The sequence below is a fragment of the Eretmochelys imbricata genome, chromosome 26 (genome assembly GCF_965152235.1).
Source record: "Eretmochelys imbricata isolate rEreImb1 chromosome 26, rEreImb1.hap1, whole genome shotgun sequence".
Lineage (NCBI taxonomy): Eukaryota > Metazoa > Chordata > Testudines > Cheloniidae > Eretmochelys > Eretmochelys imbricata.
Window position 1 is genome coordinate 7314682 of NC_135597.1, and position 22738 is coordinate 7337419.

General features: G+C 50.0%; 1 protein-coding gene across 1 annotated transcript; it reads right to left on the reverse strand.

Moving 5' to 3' along the window:
• Positions 1-7857: 7857 nt before the first annotated feature.
• Positions 7858-14077, reverse strand: NEFL (neurofilament light chain). The gene is made up of 4 exons (XM_077805552.1): positions 13001-14077; positions 10849-10973; positions 9375-9703; positions 7858-8030 (listed from the first exon to the last, which is right to left on the reverse strand). The coding sequence occupies exons 1-4, from the start codon at positions 14075-14077 to the stop codon at positions 7858-7860; spliced, it is 1704 nt and encodes a 567-aa protein (XP_077661678.1).
• Positions 14078-22738: the final 8661 nt, after the last annotated feature.

A 22738-nucleotide genomic window follows, 5' to 3' on the forward strand; every position in this document is an offset into this window, starting at 1 on the left:
GCAGGATCTGCAATGGGCTAAACTCTTTGCAGTATCAAGAACTGTGAATTAACCTCAATGCTCATTGAGATGGGTGGGATTTGAGGGCTCTGAACTGCTACCTCAATCGACCCTGCTCATTGAGAAGAAACAGATAGAAGCCAGGAATAACAGCTCTAGTGTAAAAAAATGAAACATTTCATTTGTGTTTATCACCAGCTGAGATTATGTTACATCTGTGCTACTTCATTATAGCACCCAGTAACTCTTACGTAGGTTCCAAAGCATGAAGGAATGTTCAGCTCGATGGACCACTACCTGGGTCAAAATACTGGGCATTATCATTCGAATCATAGAATATTAGGGTTGGAAGAGACCTCAGAAGGTCATCTAGTCCAATCCCCTGCTCAAAGCAGGGCCAACTATCCCAGCCAGGGCTTTGACAAGCTGGGCCTTAAAAACCTCTAAGGATGGAGGTTCCACCACCTCCTTAGGTAACCCATTCCAGTGCTTCACCACCCTCCTAGTGAAATTAGGTTAGTTACAAGAGATGAATTTTTGGGTAAGGTTTGCACCACTCAGTGGGCATTATGCATTTTAGATTTTTCCCATTTATTCTTTGGCTTCGAAAAGAACATTTAGCTTCCCTCTGTGGTCCTTTGGTCTTATGCCAAGCTAAAAAGGAAGAAAGAAAACAATGATCCATAATTCAAACAGAATTATCTGTAGGTGCTATATATATGTAAAATAGACAAGTCTTTCCATTGCAGTCAATGAGTCCATTCACAGTGCATCAAGTTAAGGATCTGCATAAGACTCTGCAGGATCAAAGCCTAATGATGCTCACTACGTGAAGTGAGTTAGATTTTGACCTCAGTCCTAGTGGACTTGCACACGTATATCTGGAGTCACAAACTAGCCTGATATTTTTTGTGTCATGCCCTCTTCCACAGTTATATCATACCATACTTATATGGACAAATTTTGATTACTAGTATGGTAGTTGTTTATATTAGGATAGCACCCTAGAGGCTCCAATTGAGATTAGGGCATCATTGTGCTAGGGGCCCTATATAGGCAAAGTGAGAGAGAGTCCCTGCCCCACAGGGTTTACAACCTAAATAGATAAGACAGACAAAGGAAGCATTATTAACCTCATTTTGTAGATGGAGAAATGAGACATTAGATGACTTGCCCAAGGGACCACAGAAAGTCTGCAGCCAAGAGGCCACTGGAAACCAGGTCTAATGAGTCCTTTGTCTTGTGCCCTACCCTCAACACTATCCTTATAAAGGTCTCTGAGAAACCACAGACTCTGTAAAATCAGGAAGGCACAACAGTCCACTCTCAGCCTAGGGGACAGAGAGGCACATAGGATTAAACAGAGTTATTACACAAAAGTGACTTACACCAGCATTTCCTCATGTTAATTTGTATTGTGATAGCACTGTTGTGGTCAGCATTGTACACACATGCAACAGTCAGTCCCTGCCCCAAAGAACTTATAATCAAAGCAGGCAGTCTTTCCTACCCACAATCTTTGCCCCCCTAGTGCCAGTGTCCACTGCTCTTGGGGCAGTCTCTCTAGAGAAGCCCCAGCTGTCTCCTAACTGATCTCTCTCTAGTCATCTCCAATTAGCTCAGTCCATCAATTTACCCTAAACTGAGTCAATCATTAAACTTCAGGACTTGCAGTCTTCTTTCATCTTCATATCAGTATCTCAAAGACAGGCTAGCTTGGGGCAGTGGCTGCTACCTCTTTACTATCCCAAGCCTTTCTACCGCCACATCTCATGCTGTCTCCTTGCTTTATAGCTGGGCTCATCTTCCTTATTGGTCCCATCTGTGGGTGCATGCCTCCATGACTGGCAGTTCTGGCAGCTGTGCTGTGGGGTGGCCAGCCTGGTTACCTGTAAGAAGGGAAGGCTCTCCTCTCTCTTCTGTTTGTAAATCCCATTACAATCAGGCGAACAATAATATATACTAACAAAAACACTTTTATAGCCATATAACGGCATCCACACTAGCGGGTTACACCAAGTTAACTATATTGGTTTCTAAAATATTGTAGTTAGATTGGTACAAAACCAGCTTGTAGACTATAGGCAATAAGTAGATACAAAAAAACCAATGAGGGAAGCACAAAGAAACAATAATATACTAGTGAGCATGAAAAGCAAAGGTCACAACTACCTGCTGCCTATCCATTGTTGAAGTTTGTTTTGTATTATCACTCTTTTGAGCAAAAGGCAAAAAGTAATATTTCAGACTTTAATTATTTTCGAGCTGTAGATTTTCTATCTGTAAACTCTGATGTATAAAACATGTTAGTGAATTCAGGATATTTCCCAAAGTAAATGTTTCCATCTGATCTGTTTGAATAACCCACAGGAAACACAGCGCAAGGCGGAATAAGTAACAGAATAACATATATATCTAAATATTTATAATACTGCATGTTTTAGATTAAATTAATATTTAATTTTGCTAGGGGGTTTTGTCTGCTGACATCTCATATACAACACAGTTTGAAGAGAGAGAGTAAATTCAGCTCAGGCAAAACGGTTATTTCGTTTGCCTTATTTGTGCCAGTTACTTCTTAAAATCAGCATAATCACTGGAGGGATTAATTAATCTGGAACCCCAGAGAAGTTCATTAATCGATCCAAAAGCCCCCGTGAAAGGAATTTTAAAAATCTGAAGTTATGTATGGCAGATACGTGTGTGTAAATTTAAGGACATACAAATAAAGACTACCACTAGACTACCAATGATCTCAGTGGTCTTAGGCTCAGGCAATAAATTACTAATGGATGATTAATGAGAGTCATAAAAGCACCACACTGCTCAAATAAAGGACAAGAAAAGGTGAGCAAAGCAAATATAGGTCAGGACTGAGATTCATGGGGAGGGCTGTTTGGAAGGAACCTTATGCCTACAACACCTGCTTGCAAAATGACTTGTTTTGGCCATTGCCATTAGGTCCTAAATTTTCCAGAACTAAAACCCAATTTAGAAGAAGAAAAATATGCTTCTTTTCTGGGAAGCTAGAAGCTGTACTTCACAGGATATACAAATGAGTCCCCGTTCCCAGTGTATGTCACACATTACACTCAACACCTGGGTTTAGCTTGTTTTTCATTTGTTTGTGGCTCCCCCCCCCAACAATGCTAAAAATAATATTAAATAATAAATGAAAGCAGCAAATAATTAATGGTGAAATATTTAGCTAATGCAACATCCTGAAGCTTTTGAGCATTTTGTTCTACCTAATAGGAAAACAAAACCAGACCAACTTGATTAATAAGAAAAATCATTGGTTTGAATCCATTTCTGATCGGCTGTGACCTATAGATGTTTTGCTCACCTGAGATTCAGGCCCAGCCTTGCGGGGAGGGGCACAATAGATCTTGTAATGAAGACAGAGCCTAGGGATGGCAACTTCACTGACTACCCTAAAATGCTGCCCATATTAAAGTGAGAGGAGGAAAAGTTTCCTTACGTTTCCCCCTCTGCTGGTCTGGTTTACTGCATTGCGTCAAAAAGAGCTCCCAGGTTTATAAACATGAAACAAGTGTTTCTAGCAGAATAACTAGGCGCCCTGGGATCTGTTCGAGCTCCCACGCACAGCAAATACAGATTGTCCTGTTCCCTTTTACCAGCAGAGCAGAACTCCAGGAACCAAACAAGGCTGAGCAGTCCCTGAAACCAGTAAATATCTGCAGTACATTTCCCTATCTGTGTCTTGCACGTTTCCTAAAGAGCTGGCTTAAACCTTTCGACCTTTCTTCCAACTAGCTTGTAGCACGTTCAAAAGGGAGGGCTTGGGGATGAAGATAAATGGGATCTTCTACAAGAAAAGTTCAGTCAGAGGAAATCTTTGATGACAGGACTCTCGCCAGGCTTCTCTGATCTTTGTTTATTTGCAAATTTCAGGTAGAGTTGAAGTGGCAGAATAACTGCTTTAAACAAAGCAACTCCTGGAGGCAAAAGAAATGCACAGGCCTGAACAGGACAGGGTGCTGATCCCAGAAAAAAAACATGAATAGAGGGACAAGGCAGGTGAGGACCAACTGCTGTTGGTGAGCAAAGCAAGCACAGAGCTATAGGGTGGTCACTTCAGATGACAGGCGAGACCTGGATCAACAGCTGATGCTCCTAGAGGATTTGACCTTGTGAGGAGCTGAGGAGCTAAAGTTCCCCCTGAAGCCAGTGAAAATTGTAGGTACTCAGCATTCTGCTGGATCAAGCCCCCAGATGGGAGGCAAGTTCATTAATTTTGTAGTTTTGTTTTAATGTCCTGGGGCCTGATCCTGAGGTGGGCAGGAGTTCTGCCTGTAGGATTAGGGTGACCAAATGTCTCAATTTTATAGGGACAGTCCTGATATTTGGGGCTTTTTCTTATATAGGCTTCTATTTCACTCCCCCCCCGCCCTCTGTCCCGATTTTTCACACTTGCTGTCTGTTCACCCTATGTAGGATCAGACTGTGGTGCCCTACGAATGCAGTAATTATAGACTTGTCTAAGAAAGGCACATAAATGAAATTTCAAATACTCTATTTCACACTGATAACACACTGCTGTACTTAAATTCTGTGTTGGTGGCCAGGGAAACCACTTAGCAAAAGGCACGGGAAGTATCAGGTAGTCTGAACTTCTCCTGCCTTCTGATCAAACGGCAAATAGCAATGCTTGTGATTTCCTCATCCTTTTTTACCATAATTGCCATGCGTGGTTGGTTTTGCTTCACTGGAAAGGGAGAGAAAATGTGTTTAAAACAGCAAGAATTTAACAGTGTAAATTTTTGATCGTGGTTAGCAGAATTGGCCAAGTTTGGAAAGAAACTCTCCCATCAAGAAAGATGTTGAAAAAGAAAAGCATTCCGAGTTGTCTAGCTTTACAAGCATTACCGAATGTAAGTAGAATTAGAAAAAACGAGCTTTGACAGTGCCGTTAGGATTCCTTGCCCAGAACCAGCAGTCACTCCAGTTATCACAGATTCCAAAGCCAAAAGGGATCATTGTGATCGTTTAGTCTGACCTCCTGTACAGCACAGGCCATAGAGCTTGCCCAGAATAATTCCTACAGCAGATCTTGAAGAAAAACATCCAATCTTGATTTAAAAATGGTCTGTGATAGAGAATCCCCCATGACTCTTGATAAATTGTTCCACCGTTTAATTGCTCTCACCCTTAAAAAATTACACCTTACTTTTGTTATCTCTATGCGAGGACAAGGTTGCGTTTCCTGAATACCTTCTTGCTAAACTCCCTTGTGGCTTGTCTACACATAAACCATTACAGAGGCACAGCGGCATGGCTGCAGCACTTCTGTGAAGACACTATCTACACCAACAGGAGAGGTTCTCCCATCTCCATAGGGAATCCACCTCCACAAGAGGCAGTAGCTAGGCTGACAGGAGAATTCTCCCATTGACCTAGGGCTGTCTACACTGGGTTGATTTAATTGTCGCTCAGGGATGTGGATTTTCACACCCCTGAGCGACATAGTTATATCACCTTAATTTCCTACTGTAGACCTGGCTTTAGTCTCTTTTCCACTGTTTCCTGGGAGTTTGGGGAGAGAGAAATCTTTTTAAAGGCTGGCACCACACAATCGCCTCTTCAGAGCTCTTTTCTCATCAACACATAGAGAGACGCCTTGGGAAAAAACACCTGAAAAACTCTTTGAAGAATGAAATACACCCTCTATCTCTTGAATGGTTTAGTAGGCAGAGTGGGGGGAAATAATAACCAACTACTTAAAAGGTGTTATCTATGGCTCATTTCATCCCGTCTCTTAGGAGGGCTGTACATTAGAAAACTTGCTTTGGTTTAACTCTTAGATCAGTTTTAAATGGATTTAGCTAAACCTGTGCAAACTCTTGATGTAGACACATTTAAACTGGTGTAGAATCATAGAATATCAGGGTTGGAAGGGACCTCCGGAGGTCATCTAGTCCAACCCCCTGCTCAAAGCAGGACCAATCCCTAATGAAATCATCCCAGCCAGGGCTTTGCCAAGCTGGGTTGTAAAAACCTCTAAGGAAGGTGATTCCACCACCTCCCGAGGCAACCCATTCCAGTGCTTCACCACCCTCCTAGTGAAATAGTTTTTCCTAATACCCAACCCAAACCTCCCGCACTGCAACTTGAGACCATTGCTCCTCGTTCTGTCATCTGGTACCACAGAGAACAGTCTAGATCCATCCTCTTTAGAACCCCCTGAAAGCAGCTATCAAATCCCCCCTCATCCTTTTCTTCTGCAGACTAAATAATCCCAGTTCCCTCAGCCTCTCCTCGTAAATCATGTGCTCCAGCCCCAGTGTAATCTTTGCTTAAATTGGTTTAGCTTCACTTGGTAATTTACCTAAGTGGGACTTAAGTGTTGCGTAAGTCTTGTGCTGGTCCTCTGCATAGGGACAGAATTTCATCCTGTGTCCCTGTACACTACCTCCCATGCTGCCTCATTTATAGTCACTGAAAATAAATATGCTCAGAACAAGATATGAGATACTTATCTTCTTTTGAGAGTTGCTGTCTTGGTTTGCCTCGCTCTTCCCTTTCTAGTTGCTCTCATTTTTTGTCTACTCTGTGATCCTATTTCGTGCAACTTTAGGCTGATCTTTGGAAGCTGAAAGTCATTGGCTGATTTGCAGTAGAAAGGAAGACTCCTGGGGGGAAGGTACGAAGATAACTTAGTGAAAGCTCTATGGGAAAGCAGGTCACATTCAAGTAGAAAGATATAAATGTTTGATGTCATTCCCCTTGAGTTTCTCATAATGCAACACAGCTTTGATCATTTTTATTAAGGACCTGATCCAAAGCCCCCTGAAGTGAATTTCCATTGACTTCAGTGGGCTTTGGATCAGGTTGTAAAGCATAAAGGACCTGAGTGAATTCCAAATGACGCCCTCTGAGAACTGTGTTTGTGTTAGAATATACTAATATATATATTTTCCCCTTTCTGTCCACACTGGATTCTCTCACACTGGAGTTGAACTAAACCTGTCCCTTATGCCAGTATGTGTGCAATGCAACTCCCAAGCTGCAATGTAAAACCTTTCCAGAAGTGTAGTGACTATGGCTTTAAATCATGCAACTGAGAGCATATACTCAGACTGCTGTGGCTGTATGGAATCACTATTTCTTCAGTGGGGCTCTGCATAGACCTGGCAGTCTGTCCATGTGCTACACTTTGCAGCTTGGAGGGGGCTTATAAATCGCTCCCCCTCCCCATTATTTCCTTCGCTACTTAGACTGTTCAATACAGATTATGTTCCAGACACGTGAAGAATTTGTGAACGATAACTCCGTGTTTACGTCCTCAAAAGCACCAGCTGAAAAGGAATATTTACCAGTATTACATGTCCACCTATATAGGACTGGAACATTAGTACTTTGTTCTAATGTGTATAATTTTATCAGTCATTTCCAGATGTATTTGGTAACATACGACACACACACTATGAGAAAACTGTGTATGCAGTTCTTTAACTTTATTGTCTAGCTTTATTGCACATACTTTATTGAAGCCTTCGTTACTTTACCACTCAAGGTTCCATAGCTATTTTGAATTTAGTTTAAACATATTTTGTCTCCCAAGGGACTTGATTTTATTTTAATTTTAAGGTTTTGAATCATCCAAATTGAACATAGCTCCTGAACTGTAAAGTAAGTAAACACCATGCATATTCTGGAAGCAAGCCAATGGGTACTCTGCAAGCATACTTACACTGTGCATAGAGAAAAAACACCATAGAACTTTAACTTTAAACCTAAATTGTCTCTGAATTAAATACATGGTGTGACATTTTTAGCTCAGTAAATTTATGGATTGTTTTGTGACCTGATTGGGAAACTGACACACAGTCTAAATCAATCCTTCTTTGTCTCTTTTTTCTCTTCCTTTCCTGCTGCCTCTTCCTTCTTCTCCCCATCTTCAGCTTCCTCAGCAGCCTCTTGGGATTCCTCTCCTTCTTCTGCTTCTTCCTCTTCTCCTCCTTCCTCCTCCTCACCCTCTTTGGCTTCCTCAGATTCCTCCTTGGCACCTTTAAAAATTGAGCAGCAATAAAGAATTCCACATCTTGCATGTAGTGGCTGCTGAGCCAGGGTCTTGATTCTGCTTTAATTGAAGTCAGTGATAAAACCTCTACTGACCTCAATGGGAGCATAAATGAACTTAGTTTGGGGACATCAAAAAACCGTACATTAAGTTTAGGGTGTGTTTATTTAAGCTAGGGCTTTCAAGAGAAAAAGGGAGTTAGGCACTAAATCATATTGAATTTCAAAGGGATTTGGGTGTTTAACTTCTCTAGGCTCCTTTGAAAATCCTGGCCTTAAAAAAAACTATAACTGATTGCCAACTCATTTTAAGCCCTGATCCAAAACCCACTGAAGTCAAAAGGAGTCTTTCCACTGACTTCAGTGAACTCTGGATGAGCACATTGGTGATCCACTAGAAAATGCACTAACTAGTTACAGATGAACTTTCATACTAAGTGGATCTTAGGTAACTGTTTAAATAAAACCAAATTTGCTTTCAGATGTATGTAGTTGAAATCCTCCCTCAAGGATTAATCATCACAGATCATTAATAGCTGCCTGTTTAATTTTTTTCCCCACATTTAAGATTTTACCACCCATTGTTTATGCTGCCCCGAGAACGATTATAGCATCAAAAAGAGAATGAAGGTTCTCAGTGGAGCTCTAGTTCAAAGACACAGAATAACAAAACAAATTGCAACAGGAACTGGGAAAGAATGCTCCGGAGAATAATTATTTTTAAATGTTTCTTTAAAAACTTCCGAGTTTAGTAAAGAATGTAATGGGAAAAAAGTACTTTGGTGGAAGGAGGACAGTGGAAAGAACTGGCAAGATCCCCAGCTGATGTAAATCAGCACAGCTTCACTGAACTCAATCCCATTCATTTATGCCAGCCAAGGATCTGGTTCAAGATGTTCTCTGGGAATTAATATTTAGTTCAAGATGTTCCTGTTCTTTTCAGGAATGTCTGCAAATGGTAAATTAAGTATTGTTTATTGGCTTGAGAATTTGCCAATAGCACTTTCTATTAACGTAGCCCAATGCTCTTCCTTTGGAAGTCAATTGCAAAGCTCCCATTGACTGCCAGGAGAGCAGGATCAGCCCCATAATGTATTGAACATTCAATATTTGTCTGATTTCATCCTTCAGATTGTACTTAGGTTTTCCCACACATGCATCATGGGGTCAATCCAATAATTCCTTACTTATGTGAATAGCCCCATTTAAGCCAATGGGTCTATTCACTTGAGTTAGGAGTGTTTATATTAACAAAGATTTGCAGATTGAGGCCTCATATATGAGCATAGGTGAATTCAGGAATAGCATGCTTTGAAAGGAACCAAATGTACCTTCTTCCTCTTCTTCAGCTTCTTCTCCTCCCTCCTCTTCCTCAGCCTCCTCCTTCTCCTCCTCCTCCTCACCTTCTCCTTCTGAAGGGGGTGCTGCTTTGGCCACTTCCATTTTTGCTGCCTCAATAGTCTCCTCTACTTCTATCTGTTCTTCCTGAACGTGACTGGAGTAGTAAGCAGGGAAGGAACGGGCTGACATCAGATAGGAGCTGCTCTGTAAACCGCTGTAGGCAGACCTGCCAAAGACTGGGGCACTCTGAGTGTAGCCAGTGGTTACGCTTCCAACACCAGTGAAACTAAGCCGTGTCTCCTCACCTTCCAACAGTTTTCTAGAGGAGGAAAAAGAAACAATTATGTATTGTTTGTCCTGCAGTCGTGCCTAGAAGCCCCATTCATGGGCCAGGGCCACATTGTGCTGGAGGCTGTACAAACACAGAACAAAAAGATGGTCCCTGCCCCCAAAAAGATTATCGTCTTATACACTTTTAGTAACAAATACCATTATTCTACAATAACCAACTGTCTGGCAATTATACATTGATCCAAAAAGACAGGATGGCACTTTATCAAAATGAGTTACCCAAGGTAGAAATTAGACATCAATGTGCATCGCTGGATGTAAAGATCCCTTTGAAAGGGAACTAATGAAAAACAGCACGAAAATAACATCACTACGACAACAGTGGAAGATAGTTGTATTCTGTTACACTGTAGGACTGCAGAGTAGGGACACCCAACCATTTGACCTCCTCCTTTGTTCCAGGGAGTCCCAGTTTAATAAATATACCAAGCAGTTTTATACTGAAAAAATAGTCCCCTGCCTCTACACTCAGACGCAGGCAGGCAACATAATTTTAACTTGAGGTTTGCAGTTTCCATTAATGCCTTGGGTCAAGCATAAAACAGTGATGTAGCAGTAAGTTTGCTCCCAAACATTAGCTGAGATTTTAAAAGCACCTAAGTAACTTTTAGTGGGAGTTGTGCTCCGAACTCACTTAGGCACTGTTGATAACCCCAACCTTTGTATTTATTATTTTAATTAGGCTTTGCTGGTTCTAATAAATTTTTTTGTATTCAACAAATCTAAGCATGGAAGGTTTATTATATAGTGAAGATTTTGTCCTGAAGCAAACACTTCACCTTCAAATCATCTTTGGTTGGCTTTTTTTCTGTAAGTGGCTTAAGGAGCTAGTTAATAAAAACACTGAAGAATAAAATAGAATTCTATAGGAAACATGCAGCAATGTTTTCTATAGTGACAAGAGAGTGCAGAAAATGACCTAACAGTTCCTATCTATTTCAGATACCTATTAGTCTATGAAAGGCTAACGTAGTCAGCAGCTATAATTCTTGCCGAATATTAGAGCTGATTATATAAAGGGCTTGAAGCTAGCGAGAGGCATGAAAAATAAAATGGAATTTCTCCAGCTGCAAGAGAAAATTTCTGATTCACTTAACGCTTTCTCCATCATACCTGTATGCTGCAATTTCAATATCCAGAGCCATTTTCACATTGAGAAGATCTTGATATTCTTTCAAATAACGGGCCATCTCACTCTTTGTGGTTCTCAGTTCATTTTCTAATTTATTAATGGTGTCCTGTTGGGAATAAGAATATTCAGAAACATAAAATCTTTTGTTCCTCTTATGTACTGCAGTGATGGCTTGGAAAATAATGCTATAATCCAATTAAATGCAATCCTGTTGCAGCAAGGGAATGTATTTCATGGACCCAAGTCTGGCTTCAGATAGAAGGTTGAAACTCACATTAAGTGCCGCATCATCTGATAGGGTTTTTCCATGTCTAGCATATATGATTCCATTTCATTTAATATTTTTAAGATCCAAAGTGGTTTTGATTTTCCCTGTTTCTCACAAACAGTTGCCAAAATGTATTTTAGTCCCCACTCTTTTTTAAAGAAGCAGTGCTCATTTGAGGACAGAAAGCAAGTTATGTTGTAAAGCTACACCAGTTCAACAAATACTATTTTACGTGTTAGCCTAATGTCGTTTTTCTTTAATTCATGGAACTTCCTGCCAATAAACACAATGGACCAGATCCTTAGATGGTATCTACAGGCATAGTTCCTCAGTGGAGCTACATCGATTTGCACCAGCTAAAGATCTGGCCCATTACATTTTGTGCCCACTACCTGCATTTGAAGATATGTTTATCTACTCCATTTCCATCAAAGAAGTGAGGGATTCTTTGCTACTTCAAACTAGTTAGTTCCTAATATGGTGGTTACTAAAGGAGAGAATGACCCTCTTGAATCACATTTTGTTTTAATGATATAATCCTGTACTTCTTACTATGGCAAAACTTCCAAATGCCTTTAATCACAGAATCACAGAAGTGTAGGATTGGAAGGGACCGCAATAGGTCATCTAATCCAGTCCCCTGCACTCAGGACAGAACTATATAATAACTAGACTATTCCTGACAGGTGCTGATGAAGAGTTTTGCCTGAGTAAGGGCCACAAGATTTTACATACAGTAATAAGTGATTCAAGGACTAAATTATTCCTGAAATTTTTGTATTTTTTAAATACATACTCCCTTCATTTTTTCTTAATCTTTTATTCTTTACTCCTTTTGCATTTTCTGGCATTATCTTCTTAATTAATTACATTATTTTTTCATTAAAGGATCAATTAAATCCTTTAAAAATGTATCCATGTAATTAATATAATCGAGCATGCATTAGAACTAATGCCACCCATTCCGATTTTATTCATTAACGACAATATACAATTCATAAATATCTCAACCCAATGAATTTTAATCCTGCTAATAGAACTGTATGCCAACATTTATCAAAGTGATCATAACTATGAGGGTTTTTAACTGTAGTCATGTAATTAGCACTGTGTTAAACACCTTTGTAAGTAATGCAGCTCATTTAACTGCACTCTGTTATAAGCATTGCAAAACATTCATCATAACTAATGACACCTTTTTAGATGCGACTCTTATTGCTGAGTTCTGCTTATTTAACCGGAATTGGCTTTTAACTTAACTCTTTAAAAACTATTCCTGTAATTAATATACATCCTGCTTAATGCAAACCTTTTTTGTTACTTTCTCCTATAGCTGAGGATACAAGCACCACGGACATTTTGCTTTTAATTGCAAAGAAGCACAGTCTATGTTCCGGGGCTCCCTGCAGGGGGAGAGCTCTGAGCTGCCCAGAACACTGCAGGCTTCAATTCCCTGAGTAGGGCCTGATCCAAAGCTTGCAGAAGACAATTAGTGTATTCCCACTGACTTCAATGGGCTTTGGATCCGGGTGTAGATGATGGGGATTTCTGCACCGTGCCTGGACAGATGCTGGGGTTACTGCCTTCATTACTTACCTAGGTGCTGGACAGCTCCCTGGGTTAGTGCGAGTGACACCCCACGGCGCCGGGCAGCTCCCTGGGCGGGCGCTGGGGATGGTGCCTGAAGTTACCCGTCTGGGCGCTGCGGGTGCTGGACAGCTCCTGCTGGGGATGCTGCCCGGGGCGCTCCCCCGCTGCCCGCCCGAGCGACCGGCCCGGGCGCTCCAGGGGCCCCGGATCCCCGCCCGCCCACGTCCCGGGGGGAGCGATGCCGCGCGGGGCGGGGAGGGCGGGGGCTGGCTCACCTGCATGGCGGAGATGTCGTCGTTCTGCTTCTCCTCCAGCTCCTGCAGCTGCCGCTCCATCGCCTCGTTCATGCCGCGGGTGGCCTCGATCTCCAGCGTCTTGGCCTTGAGCAGGCGGCGGCTCTCGGAGATCTCGTCCTTGGCGGCCCGCACGGCGTCCGTGTTCTTGGCGGCGCTCTCGGTGAGCACGGTGAAGCGGCTGCGGAACCACTCCTCGGCGTTCTGCATGTTGCGGGCCGCCAGCTTCTCGTACTGCGCCCGGATGTCGCGCAGCGCGGCCGAGAGGTCCGGCTTGGCCGCCACGTCCATCTTCACCGAGAGGTGCGCGTACTGGATCTGCGCCTGCAGCTCGGCCAGCTCCTCCTCGTGCACCTTCTTGAGGAAGGCCAGCTCGTCCAGCAGGCTGTCGACGCGCTTCTCCAGCTCGGCCCGGGCCAGCGCCGCCTCGTCCGCCCCTTTGCGCGCCTCCAGCAGCCGGCCCTCGGCCTCCTCCCGGCTCAGGGTCTCCTCCTCGTAGCGCGCCTGCAGCCCGCGCAGCGTCTCCTCCAGGCTCTCCCGCTCGCCCTGCAGCGCCTGCTTCTCGCCGCCGGCCTCCTCGGCCGCCAGGCGCAGCTCGCGGATCTCCTGCTCGTAGAGGGCGCGGAAGCGGGAGGGCTCGGCGTGCTTCTGCCGCAGCACCAGCAGCTCGGCCTCCAGCACCTTGTTCTGCTGCTCCAGCTCGTGCACCCGCTCGATGAAGCTGGCGAAGCGGTCGTTGAGGTCCTGCAGCTGCGCCTTCTCCTGGCTGCGGAGCGACTTGAGGTCGCTGCTCATGGCCGCCACCTGGCTCAGGTCGAAGCTCTCCACCGCGGGCAGCAGGCAGGCCGAGGCCGAGGAGGCGGCGTAGCTGCGGCGCACCGACACGGAGGAGGCCGGCGCCGAGAGGCTGGAGTAGGGGGAGCGGGACAAGCCATAGCCGCCGCCGCCGCCGCCGCTGCTGCTGCTGCTGCTGCGCACCGCGGCCATGTGCAGCCGGGGGCTCTCGGCGTAGCGCCGCTTGTAGGCGGGGAAGAAGGGGTCGTAGCCGAAGGAGCTCATGGCGCCGGCCGCCGCAGGAGGAGGAGACGGGGCTGCTGTGCGCCCGGCCGCCCGCCCCTATTTATACCCGCGCAAGGGGGCGCTGAGGCGGCCGCCCCGGCGCCGCTGCCAGGAGCGGGGAGCGCGCTGCGCCACGGGGAGGGGCCGGGCTCCGCCTCGGGTCGCCTCCCGCCCTCGGAGTGACTCTCGGCCCGCTGCAGCCCGGCCCCCCGCGGCATCGTCCCTCGCCCCCCTCGCCCCCGTTCCCCCCGCGGCATCGTCCCTCGCCCCCCTCGTCCCCGTCCCCCCACGGCATCTTCTATTGTCTCCCTTGTCCCCGTCCCCCCACGGCATCGTCCCTCGCCCCCCTCGTCCCCGTCCCCCCGCGGCATCGTCCCTCGCCCCCCTCGTCCCCGTCCCCCCGCGGCATCGTCCCTCGCCCCCCTCGTCCCCGTCCCCCCACGGCATCTTCTATTGTCTCCCTTGTCCCCGTCCCCCCACAGCATCGTCCATCGCCCCCCTCCTCCCCGTCCCCCCGCGGCATCGTCCCTCGCCCCCCTCGTCCCCCCACAGCATCTTCTATTGTCTCCCTTGTCCCCGTCCCCCCACAGCATCGTCCATCGCCCCCCTCCTCCCCGTCCCCCTGCGGCATCGTCCCTCGCCCCCCTTATCCCCCCACAGCATCTTCTATTGTCTCCCTTGTCCCCGTCCCCCCACAGCATCGTCCATCGTCCCCCTCGTCCCCGTCCCCCCACGGCATCGTCCCTCGCCCCCCTCGTCCCCGTCCCCCCACGGCATCTTCTATTGTCTCCCTTGTCCCCGTCCCCCCGCGGCATCGTCCCTCGCCCCCCTCGTCCCCCACAGCATCTTCTATTGTCTCCCTTGTCCCCGTCCCCCCACAGCATCGTCCATCGCCCCCCTCCTCCCCGTCCCCCTGCGGCATCGTCCCTCGCCCCCCTTGTCCCCCCACAGCATCTTCTATTATCTCCCTTGTCCCCGTCCCCCCACAGCATCGTCCATCGCCCCCCTCCTCCCCGTCCCCCCGCGGCATCGTCCCTCACCCCCCTCGTCCCCCCACAGCATCTTCTATTGTCTCCCTTGTCCCCGTCCCCCCACAGCATCGTCCCTCGCCCCCCTCGTCCCCCCACAGCATCGTCCCTCGCCCCCCTCGTCCCCCACAGCATCTTCTATTGTCTCCCTTGTCCCCGTCCCCCCACTGCATCGTCCCTCGCCCCCCTCGTCCCCCCACAGCATCTTCTATTGTCTCCCTTGTCCCCGTCCCCCCACAGCATCGTCCATCGCCCCCCTCCTCCCCGTCCCCCTGCGGCATCGTCCCTCGCCCCCCTTGTCCCCCCACAGCATCTTCTATTGTCTCCCTTGTCCCCGTCCCCCCACAGCATCGTCCATCGTCCCCCTCCTCCCCGTCCCCCCGCGGCATCATCCCTCACCCCCCTCGTCCCCCCACAGCATCTTCTATTGTCTCCCTTGTCCCCGTCCCCCCACAGCATCGTCCATCGCCCCCCTCCTCCCCGTCCCCCTGCGGCATCGTCCCTCGCCCCCCTTGTCCCCCCACAGCATCTTCTATTGTCTCCCTTGTCCCCGTCCCCCCACAGCATCGTCCATCGCCCCCCTCGTCCCCGTCCCCCCACGGCATCTTCTATTGTCCCCCTCGTCCCCGTCCCCCCACGGCATCGTCCCTCGCCCCCCTCGTCCCCCCACAGCATCGTCCATCGCCCCCCTCGTCCCCGTCCCCCCGCGGCATCTTCCATCGCCTCCCTCGTCCCCGTCCCCACAGGGCATCTTCCATCATCCCCCCTCGTCCCTGTCCCCCCACGGCATCTTCCCTCGCCCCCCTCGTCCCCGTCCCCCCACGGCATCTTCCCTCATCCCCGTCCCCCCACGGCATCTTCCCTCGCCCCCCTCGTCCCCGTCCCCCCACAGCATCGTCCATCGCCCCCCTCCTTCCCGTCCCCCCATGGCATCTTCCCTTGCCCCCCTCGTCCCCGTCCCCCCATGGCATCTTCCATCGCCCCCCTCATCCCTGTCCCCCCACAGCATCTTCCATCGCCCCCCTTGTCCCCGTCCCCCCACAGCATCTTCCATTGCCCCCCTTGTCCCCGTCCTCCCACAGCATCTTCCTTCGCCCCCCTTGTGCCCGTCACCCCACAGCATCTTCCATCGCCCCCCTCGTCCCTGTCCTCCCACAGCATCGTCCATCGCCCCCCTTGTCCCTGTCCCCGCACAGCATCTTCTCTCGCCCCCCCTCGTCCCCGTCCCCCCATGGCATCTTCCCTTGCCCCCGTCGTCCCCGTCCCCCCACGGCATCTTCCCTCGCCCCCCTCGTCCCCGACCCCCACGGCTTCTTCCCTCGCCCCCCTCCTCCCCGTCCCCGCACGGCATCTTCCCTCGCCCCCCTTGTCCCCATCCCCCCACGGCATCCTCCATTGTCCCCCCCTCGCCGTCCCCCCACAGCATCTTCTATTGTCTCCCTTGTCCCCGTCCCCCCACGACATCGTCCATCGGCCCCCCTCGTCCCCGTCCCCCCACAGCATCTTCTATTGTCCCCCTTGTCCCTATCCTCCCACAGCATCTTCCCTCACCCCCCTCGTCCCTGTCCCCCCACGGCATCTTCCATCGCCCCCCTCGTCCCCATCCCCCCATGGCATCTTCCCTTGCCCCCCTCGTCCCCGTCCCCCCACGGCATCTTCCATCACCCCCCCTCGTCCCCGTCCCCCCACAGCATCTTTCCTCGCCCCCCTCATCCCTGTCCCCCCACAGCATCTTCCATCGCCCCCCTTGTCCCCGTCCCCCCACGGTATCGTCCATCGGCCCCCCTCGTCCCCGTCCTCCCACAGCATCTTCCTTCGCCCCCCTTGTGCCCGTCACCCCACAGCATCTTCCATCGCCCCCCTCGTCCCTGTCCTCCCACAGCATCGTCCATCGCCCCCCTTGTCCCTGTCCCCGCACAGCATCTTCTCTCGCCCCCCCTCGTCCCCGTCCCCCCATGGCATCTTCCCTTGCCCCCGTCATCCCCGTCCCCCCACGGCATCTTCCCTCGCCCCCCTCGTCCCCGACCCCCACGGCATCTTCCATCGCCCTCCTCCTCCCTGTCCCCCCATGGCATCTTCCCTCGCCCCCCTCGTCCCCGTCCCCGCACGCCATCTTCCCTCGCCCCCCTCGTCCCCGTCCCCCCACGGCATCTTCTCTCGCCCCCCCTCGTCCCCGTCCCCCCATGGCATCTTCCCTTGCCCCCGTCGTCCCCGTCCCCCCACGGCATCTTCCCTCGCCCCCCTCGTCCCCGACCCCCACGGCTTCTTCCCTCGCCCCCCTTGTCCCCATCCCCCCACGGCATCCTCCATTGTCCCCCCCTCGCCGTCCCCCCACAGCATCTTCTATTGTCTCCCTTGTCCCCGTCCCCCCACGACATCGTCCATCGGCCCCCCTCGTCCCCGTCCCCCCACAGCATCTTCTATTGTCCCCCTTGTCCCTATCCTCCCACAGCATCTTCCCTCACCCCCCTCGTCCCTGTCCCCCCACGGCATCTTCCATCGCCCCCCTCGTCCCCATCCCCCCATGGCATCTTCCCTTGCCCCCCTCGTCCCCGTCCCCCCACGGCATCTTCCATCACCCCCCCTCGTCCCCGTCCCCCCACGGTATCGTCCATCGGCCCCCCTCGTCCCCTTCCCCCCACAGCATCTTCTATTGTCCCCCTAGTTCCCATCCTCCCACAGCATCTTCCTTTGTCCCCCTCGTCCCTGTCCCCCCACAGCATCGTCCATCGCCCCCCTCGTCCCCGTCCCCCTACAGCATCTTCCCTCACCCTCCTTGTCCCCATCCCCCCACGGCATCGTCCATTGGCCCCCCTCGTCCCCTTCCCCCCACAGCATCTTCTATTGTCCCCCTTGTCCCCATCCTCCCACAGCATCTTCCCTCGCCCCCTCATCCCCGTCCCCCCACAGCATCGTCCATCGCCTTCCTCATCCCCGTCCCCCCACGGCATCTTCCCTCGCCCCCCTTGTCCCCGTCCCCCCATGGCATCTTCCATCGCCTCCCTCGTCCCCGTCCCCACAGGGCATCTTCCATCATCCCCCCTCGTCCCTGTCCCCCCACGGCATCTTCCCTCGCCCCCCTCATCCCCGTCCCCCCACGGCATCTTCCCTCATCCCCGTCCCCCCACGGCATCTTCCCTCGCCCCCCTCGTCCCCGTCCCCCCACAGCATCGTCCATCGCCCCCCTCCTTCCCGTCCCCCCATGGCATCTTCCCTTGCCCCCCTCGTCCCCGTCCCCCCATGGCATCTTCCATCGCCCCCCTCATCCCTGTCCCCCCACAGCATCTTCCATTGCCCCCCTTGTCCCCGTCCTCCCACAGCATCTTCCTTCGCCCCCCTTGTGCCCGTCACCCCACAGCATCTTCCATCGCCCCCCTCGTCCCTGTCCTCCCACAGCATCGTCCATCGCCCCCCTTGTCCCTGTCCCCGCACAGCATCTTCTCTCGCCCCCCCTCGTCCCCGTCCCCCCATGGCATCTTCCCTTGCCCCCGTCGTCCCCGTCCCCCCACGGCATCTTCCCTCGCCCCCCTCGTCCCCGACCCCCACGGCATCTTCCATCGCCCTCCTCCTCCCTGTCCCCCCATGGCATCTTCCCTCGCCCCCCTCGTCCCCGTCCCCGCACGCCATCTTCCTTCGCCCCCCTTGTCCCCGTTCCCCCACGGCATCTTCCCTCGCCCCCCTCGTCCCCGTCCCCCCACGGCATCTTCCCTCGCCCCCCCTCGTCCCCGTCCCCCAATGGCATCTTCCCTTGCCCCCCTCGTCCCCGTCCCCCCACGGCATCTTCCCTCGCCCCCCCCTCGTCCCCGTCCCCCAATGGCATCTTCCCTTGCCCCCCTCGTCCCCGTCCCCCCATGGCATCTTCCATCGCCCCCCTCCTCCCTGTCCCCCCACGGCATCTTCCCTCGCCCCCCCTTGTCCCCATCCCCGCACAGCATCTTCCATCGCCCCCCTCATCCCTGTCCCCCCACAGCATCTTCCTTTGCCCCCCTTGTGCCCGTCCCCCCACAGCATCTTCCATTGCCCCCCTCGTCCCTGTCCTCCCACAGCATCGTCCATCACCCCCCTCGTCCCTGTCCCCGCACAGCATCTTCCCTCGCCCCCCCTCGTCCCTGTCCCCCCATGGCATCTTCCCTTGCCGCCCTTGTCCCCGTCCCCCCATGGCATCTTCCATCGTCCCCCTCGTCCCTGACCCCCACGGCATCTTCCATCGCCCTCCTCCTTCCTGTCCCCCCATGGCATCTTCCCTCGCCCCCCTCGTCCCTGTCCCCGCACAGCATCTTCCCTCGCCCCCCTCGTCCCCGTCCCTGCACGGCATCTTCCCTCGCCCCCCTTGTCCCCGTTCCCCCACGGCATCTTCCCTCGCCCCCCTCGTCCCCGTCCCCACACGGCATCTTCCCTCGCCCCCCTCGTCCCCGTCCCCCCACGGCATCTTCCCTTGCCCCCCTCGTCCCCGTCCCTGCACGGCATCTTCCATTGCCCCCCTCGTCCGTCCCCCCACAGCATCTTTCCTTGCCCCCCTCGTCCCCGTCCCCCCACAGCATCTTCCCTCGCCCCCCTTGTCCCCGTCCCCCCACAGCATCTTCCATCGCCCCCCTCGTCCCCGTCCTCCCACAGCATCGTTCATCGCCCCCCTCGTCCCCGTCCCCCCACAGCATCTTCCATTGCCCCCCTCGTCCCCGTCCCCCCACAGCATCTTCCATCGCCCCCCTTGTCCCCGTCCTCCCACAGCATCTTCCATCGCCCCCCTTGTCCCCATCCCCCCCCCCCAGCACCTTCCTTGTCCCCACCCTCTTCTACTCTCATCCCATCAATTCTTTCCCCCAATCTCATTCCATTCCAACCCTTTCCCCCAATTAAATTTTCTCCTCCATCAGTTAATTTTTCAATTAAGTCCTTTCACCCAAATCCACTCCATCATCTCCTGGAATCTTCCCATTACCTACTTTCACCTCACCCTATCATTTTCTTCTTACCACTCATCAGTACCTGTGAGCCCACCCCACTGGCTCTTGGGTTCCCTCCCAACCCACCAGCTCACTTTGCATATTCCCCCCTCCCACATAGGTCAACCTCCTATGACACTGCAAAAAGAAAAGGAGGACTTGTGGCACCTTAGAGACTAACCAATTTATTTGAGCATGAGCTTTCATGAGCTACAGCTCACTTCGTCTGAGTGCATCTAAGGTGCCATAAGTACTCCTTTTCTTTTTGCGAATACAGACTAACACGGCTGTTACTCTGAAATATGACACTGCAGTAATACAAGGGGATTTTAGTCATATAATGAGAATATACCTAATTCAAAGTGTATATATATCTATATATTATATATACACACATATTATGGAAAGGGTCTGAGCCTAATGGAGTTAGGTGCCCAATCCCATTTGGATTTCAATGAGAATTGGGTATCTAACTCTTCTATTAGCTTTTGAAAATCTTAGCATACAGGTGCATGTAAATCTGATTAAGCTATTCTGCAGCTTAATTTGCCTTTATCATAATTCATCTAACACGCTTGCAGTTTAACTCTATCTTTAACTGCCTTTCCACCATTTCTCTTCTGTAATATTTGTGTTGTCCTTTTCTAAACCAGCCAGTTATGTGGGTTAGGATTGCTTGTTGCCTGTTGCAATGAAATACACCAACACACACACATCAGTATCTATCTGAACATCTCTGTTTTTGTGCCCCATGAAATTTGCTTGGTCAGCCTGTTTGAGTCAAGGGTAAATGAATATAGCTCGTCAGACAGACTTGTAGCACCAGGCTGAGAAGAACTCCACAGGTATATTAAAGCAACTGGACAACTGATTTGCATTAAATACTTTCCCCTGATCTGTTCTGAAGGATTTGCTGTTGGTTAGTTAAAACAAAATAACCTTTATGCTGTGACCACTGTGCACTAAGTATAAGAGATGAAGATATTGAAAGAATAAAAGCAGGCGTAGGTTTTCATAGGTTGCTAGAATACAATCATATGACGTTTCTCTGGATCAGAAGAGGTTATTTTAATGGCAAAAATAGCTGTTCAATGAAAGCTTTGTCTGAGTAAAGGCTAAATAAAATGGTAGGATTTGATCCACGTTTATTAGCAGCAGACACTGAACATGCTTAATTGCTTCACAAAGGAAGAGAAATGATCGCTCTCTATTGGTATAACCCCTGTGAAATAGATATATCTAATATATTTAGAGAGCACCCACCAAAGTAGCCTCTAGGCACTGACCCCACAAAGGACTGGCCAAAATGATTTGCTTCATGCCGTTATCTTCTAATAAAGATGGATCAGGATTGTTTTCCCATTACTTTGGGGTGGTCTCAGAGGCTGTGTTTACATTTAAAATGCTACAGAGTCAACACAGCAATTATACAGCCCAAGTCAGCTGAGCCGAGCCAGCTACGGGAGTCTAATTGCAGTGCAGCCCTACCCTGATACTGCAGTTCCTTTGTGTACAATATGTTGCCAATTGAACCATTACGACTATTGAAATATGTTAGTGATACAGTAAATACAGCCTGAAAACTAGGTCCTGCGAAGTAAATGAAGGGCCTGTTGCTCAACTGGAGTAAATCAGCATAGCCCCTTTGCTGTCACTGGAATTATGCCAGTTTACTCTCGCTAGGAATGTTTTACGTATGGCCCTATGTTCCTGCAAAGTTTTACTTTGAACCAAGAACATTATTTTGTCCATTAGATTAGGAAAAGGACCATGAACGCTAGAACTAACCTATGCAGTGGGCAGCCAAAGTAAATAAAAATAATTCAGGATTTTTGCTAAGTCTCAATTATGCAGTGGAGATGGCTGCACATCACTGAGTAGGGATGTGCTTCCTGCCTGTGTGGCTTGTGTAGTTTGCAAAGACCTTGGGGGTGGGGGTGGGGGGATGCAGATGGGACAATTGCTAAACCGCTGGCTGACTCAGCACATCACTATTGACCACATTCATGTTTCTTTCAAGTGAGTACTTTGTTTACCACCTGCTTTGGGTGTCCCTAGGCTTCTGGTTGACAGAAGCTAGGACTGGATGACAGTGGTTGGATCACTCAATAAGTGTTCTGTTCCTTTCCTCTGAAGCAAATGACACAGGCCCCTGTTGGAAGACAGGATACTGGCCTAGATAGACAATTGGTGTGACCCAGTAGGGCCACTCTTACATTCTAGTGTGCTGCATGGACCTGATCTAAATCCCAGCCAATGGAAAGACTCTCACGGACTTCAATGGGCTTTGGATCAAGTTATTATGGGCCAGATCTTCAGCTGGTGTAGATTGGCATAACTCCAGTGATTTCAATGGTTCTACACTGATTTACACTCACTGGAGAGCTGACCCTCAAGTTTTGTAGTATTGTTTTATTATTTTAATAATATCTGAGTTTCAAACCTGAGGAAAACAGGATTCGTAATAGTAATAACTGGTCCTTATATAGTATTAAAAAACTGGAGCTCTAACACTTTCATCCCAGGGTGGGGATGAAAAGCGTGCAAACCCCATTCTTTTGGGTCAACAACTGGTGGCAAGAAGAAAGAGCTGTAGCTCCCAAGACCCTATCATGGCCAGCCGTAGGGAAAATGGCACCCTGGGCGAACTTGTATTTTGGCCCCCGCTGCCTCCCCAGGATCCACACCCA

Excerpts from the sequence above, each read along its gene's own strand:
- NEFL (XM_077805552.1), bottom strand. The coding sequence starts at position 14,077 with ATGAGCTCCTTCGGCTACGACCCCTTCTTCCCCGCCTACAAGCGGCGC. Across the intron at positions 10,974-13,000 it reads ACGACATCTCCGCCATGCAG|GACACCATTAATAAATTAGA; the intron begins GTGAGCCAGCCC and ends TATTCCCAACAG. Across the intron at positions 8,031-9,374 it reads AGCTGAAGAAGAGGAAGAAG|GTGCCAAGGAGGAATCTGAG; the intron begins GTACATTTGGTT and ends CAATTTTTAAAG.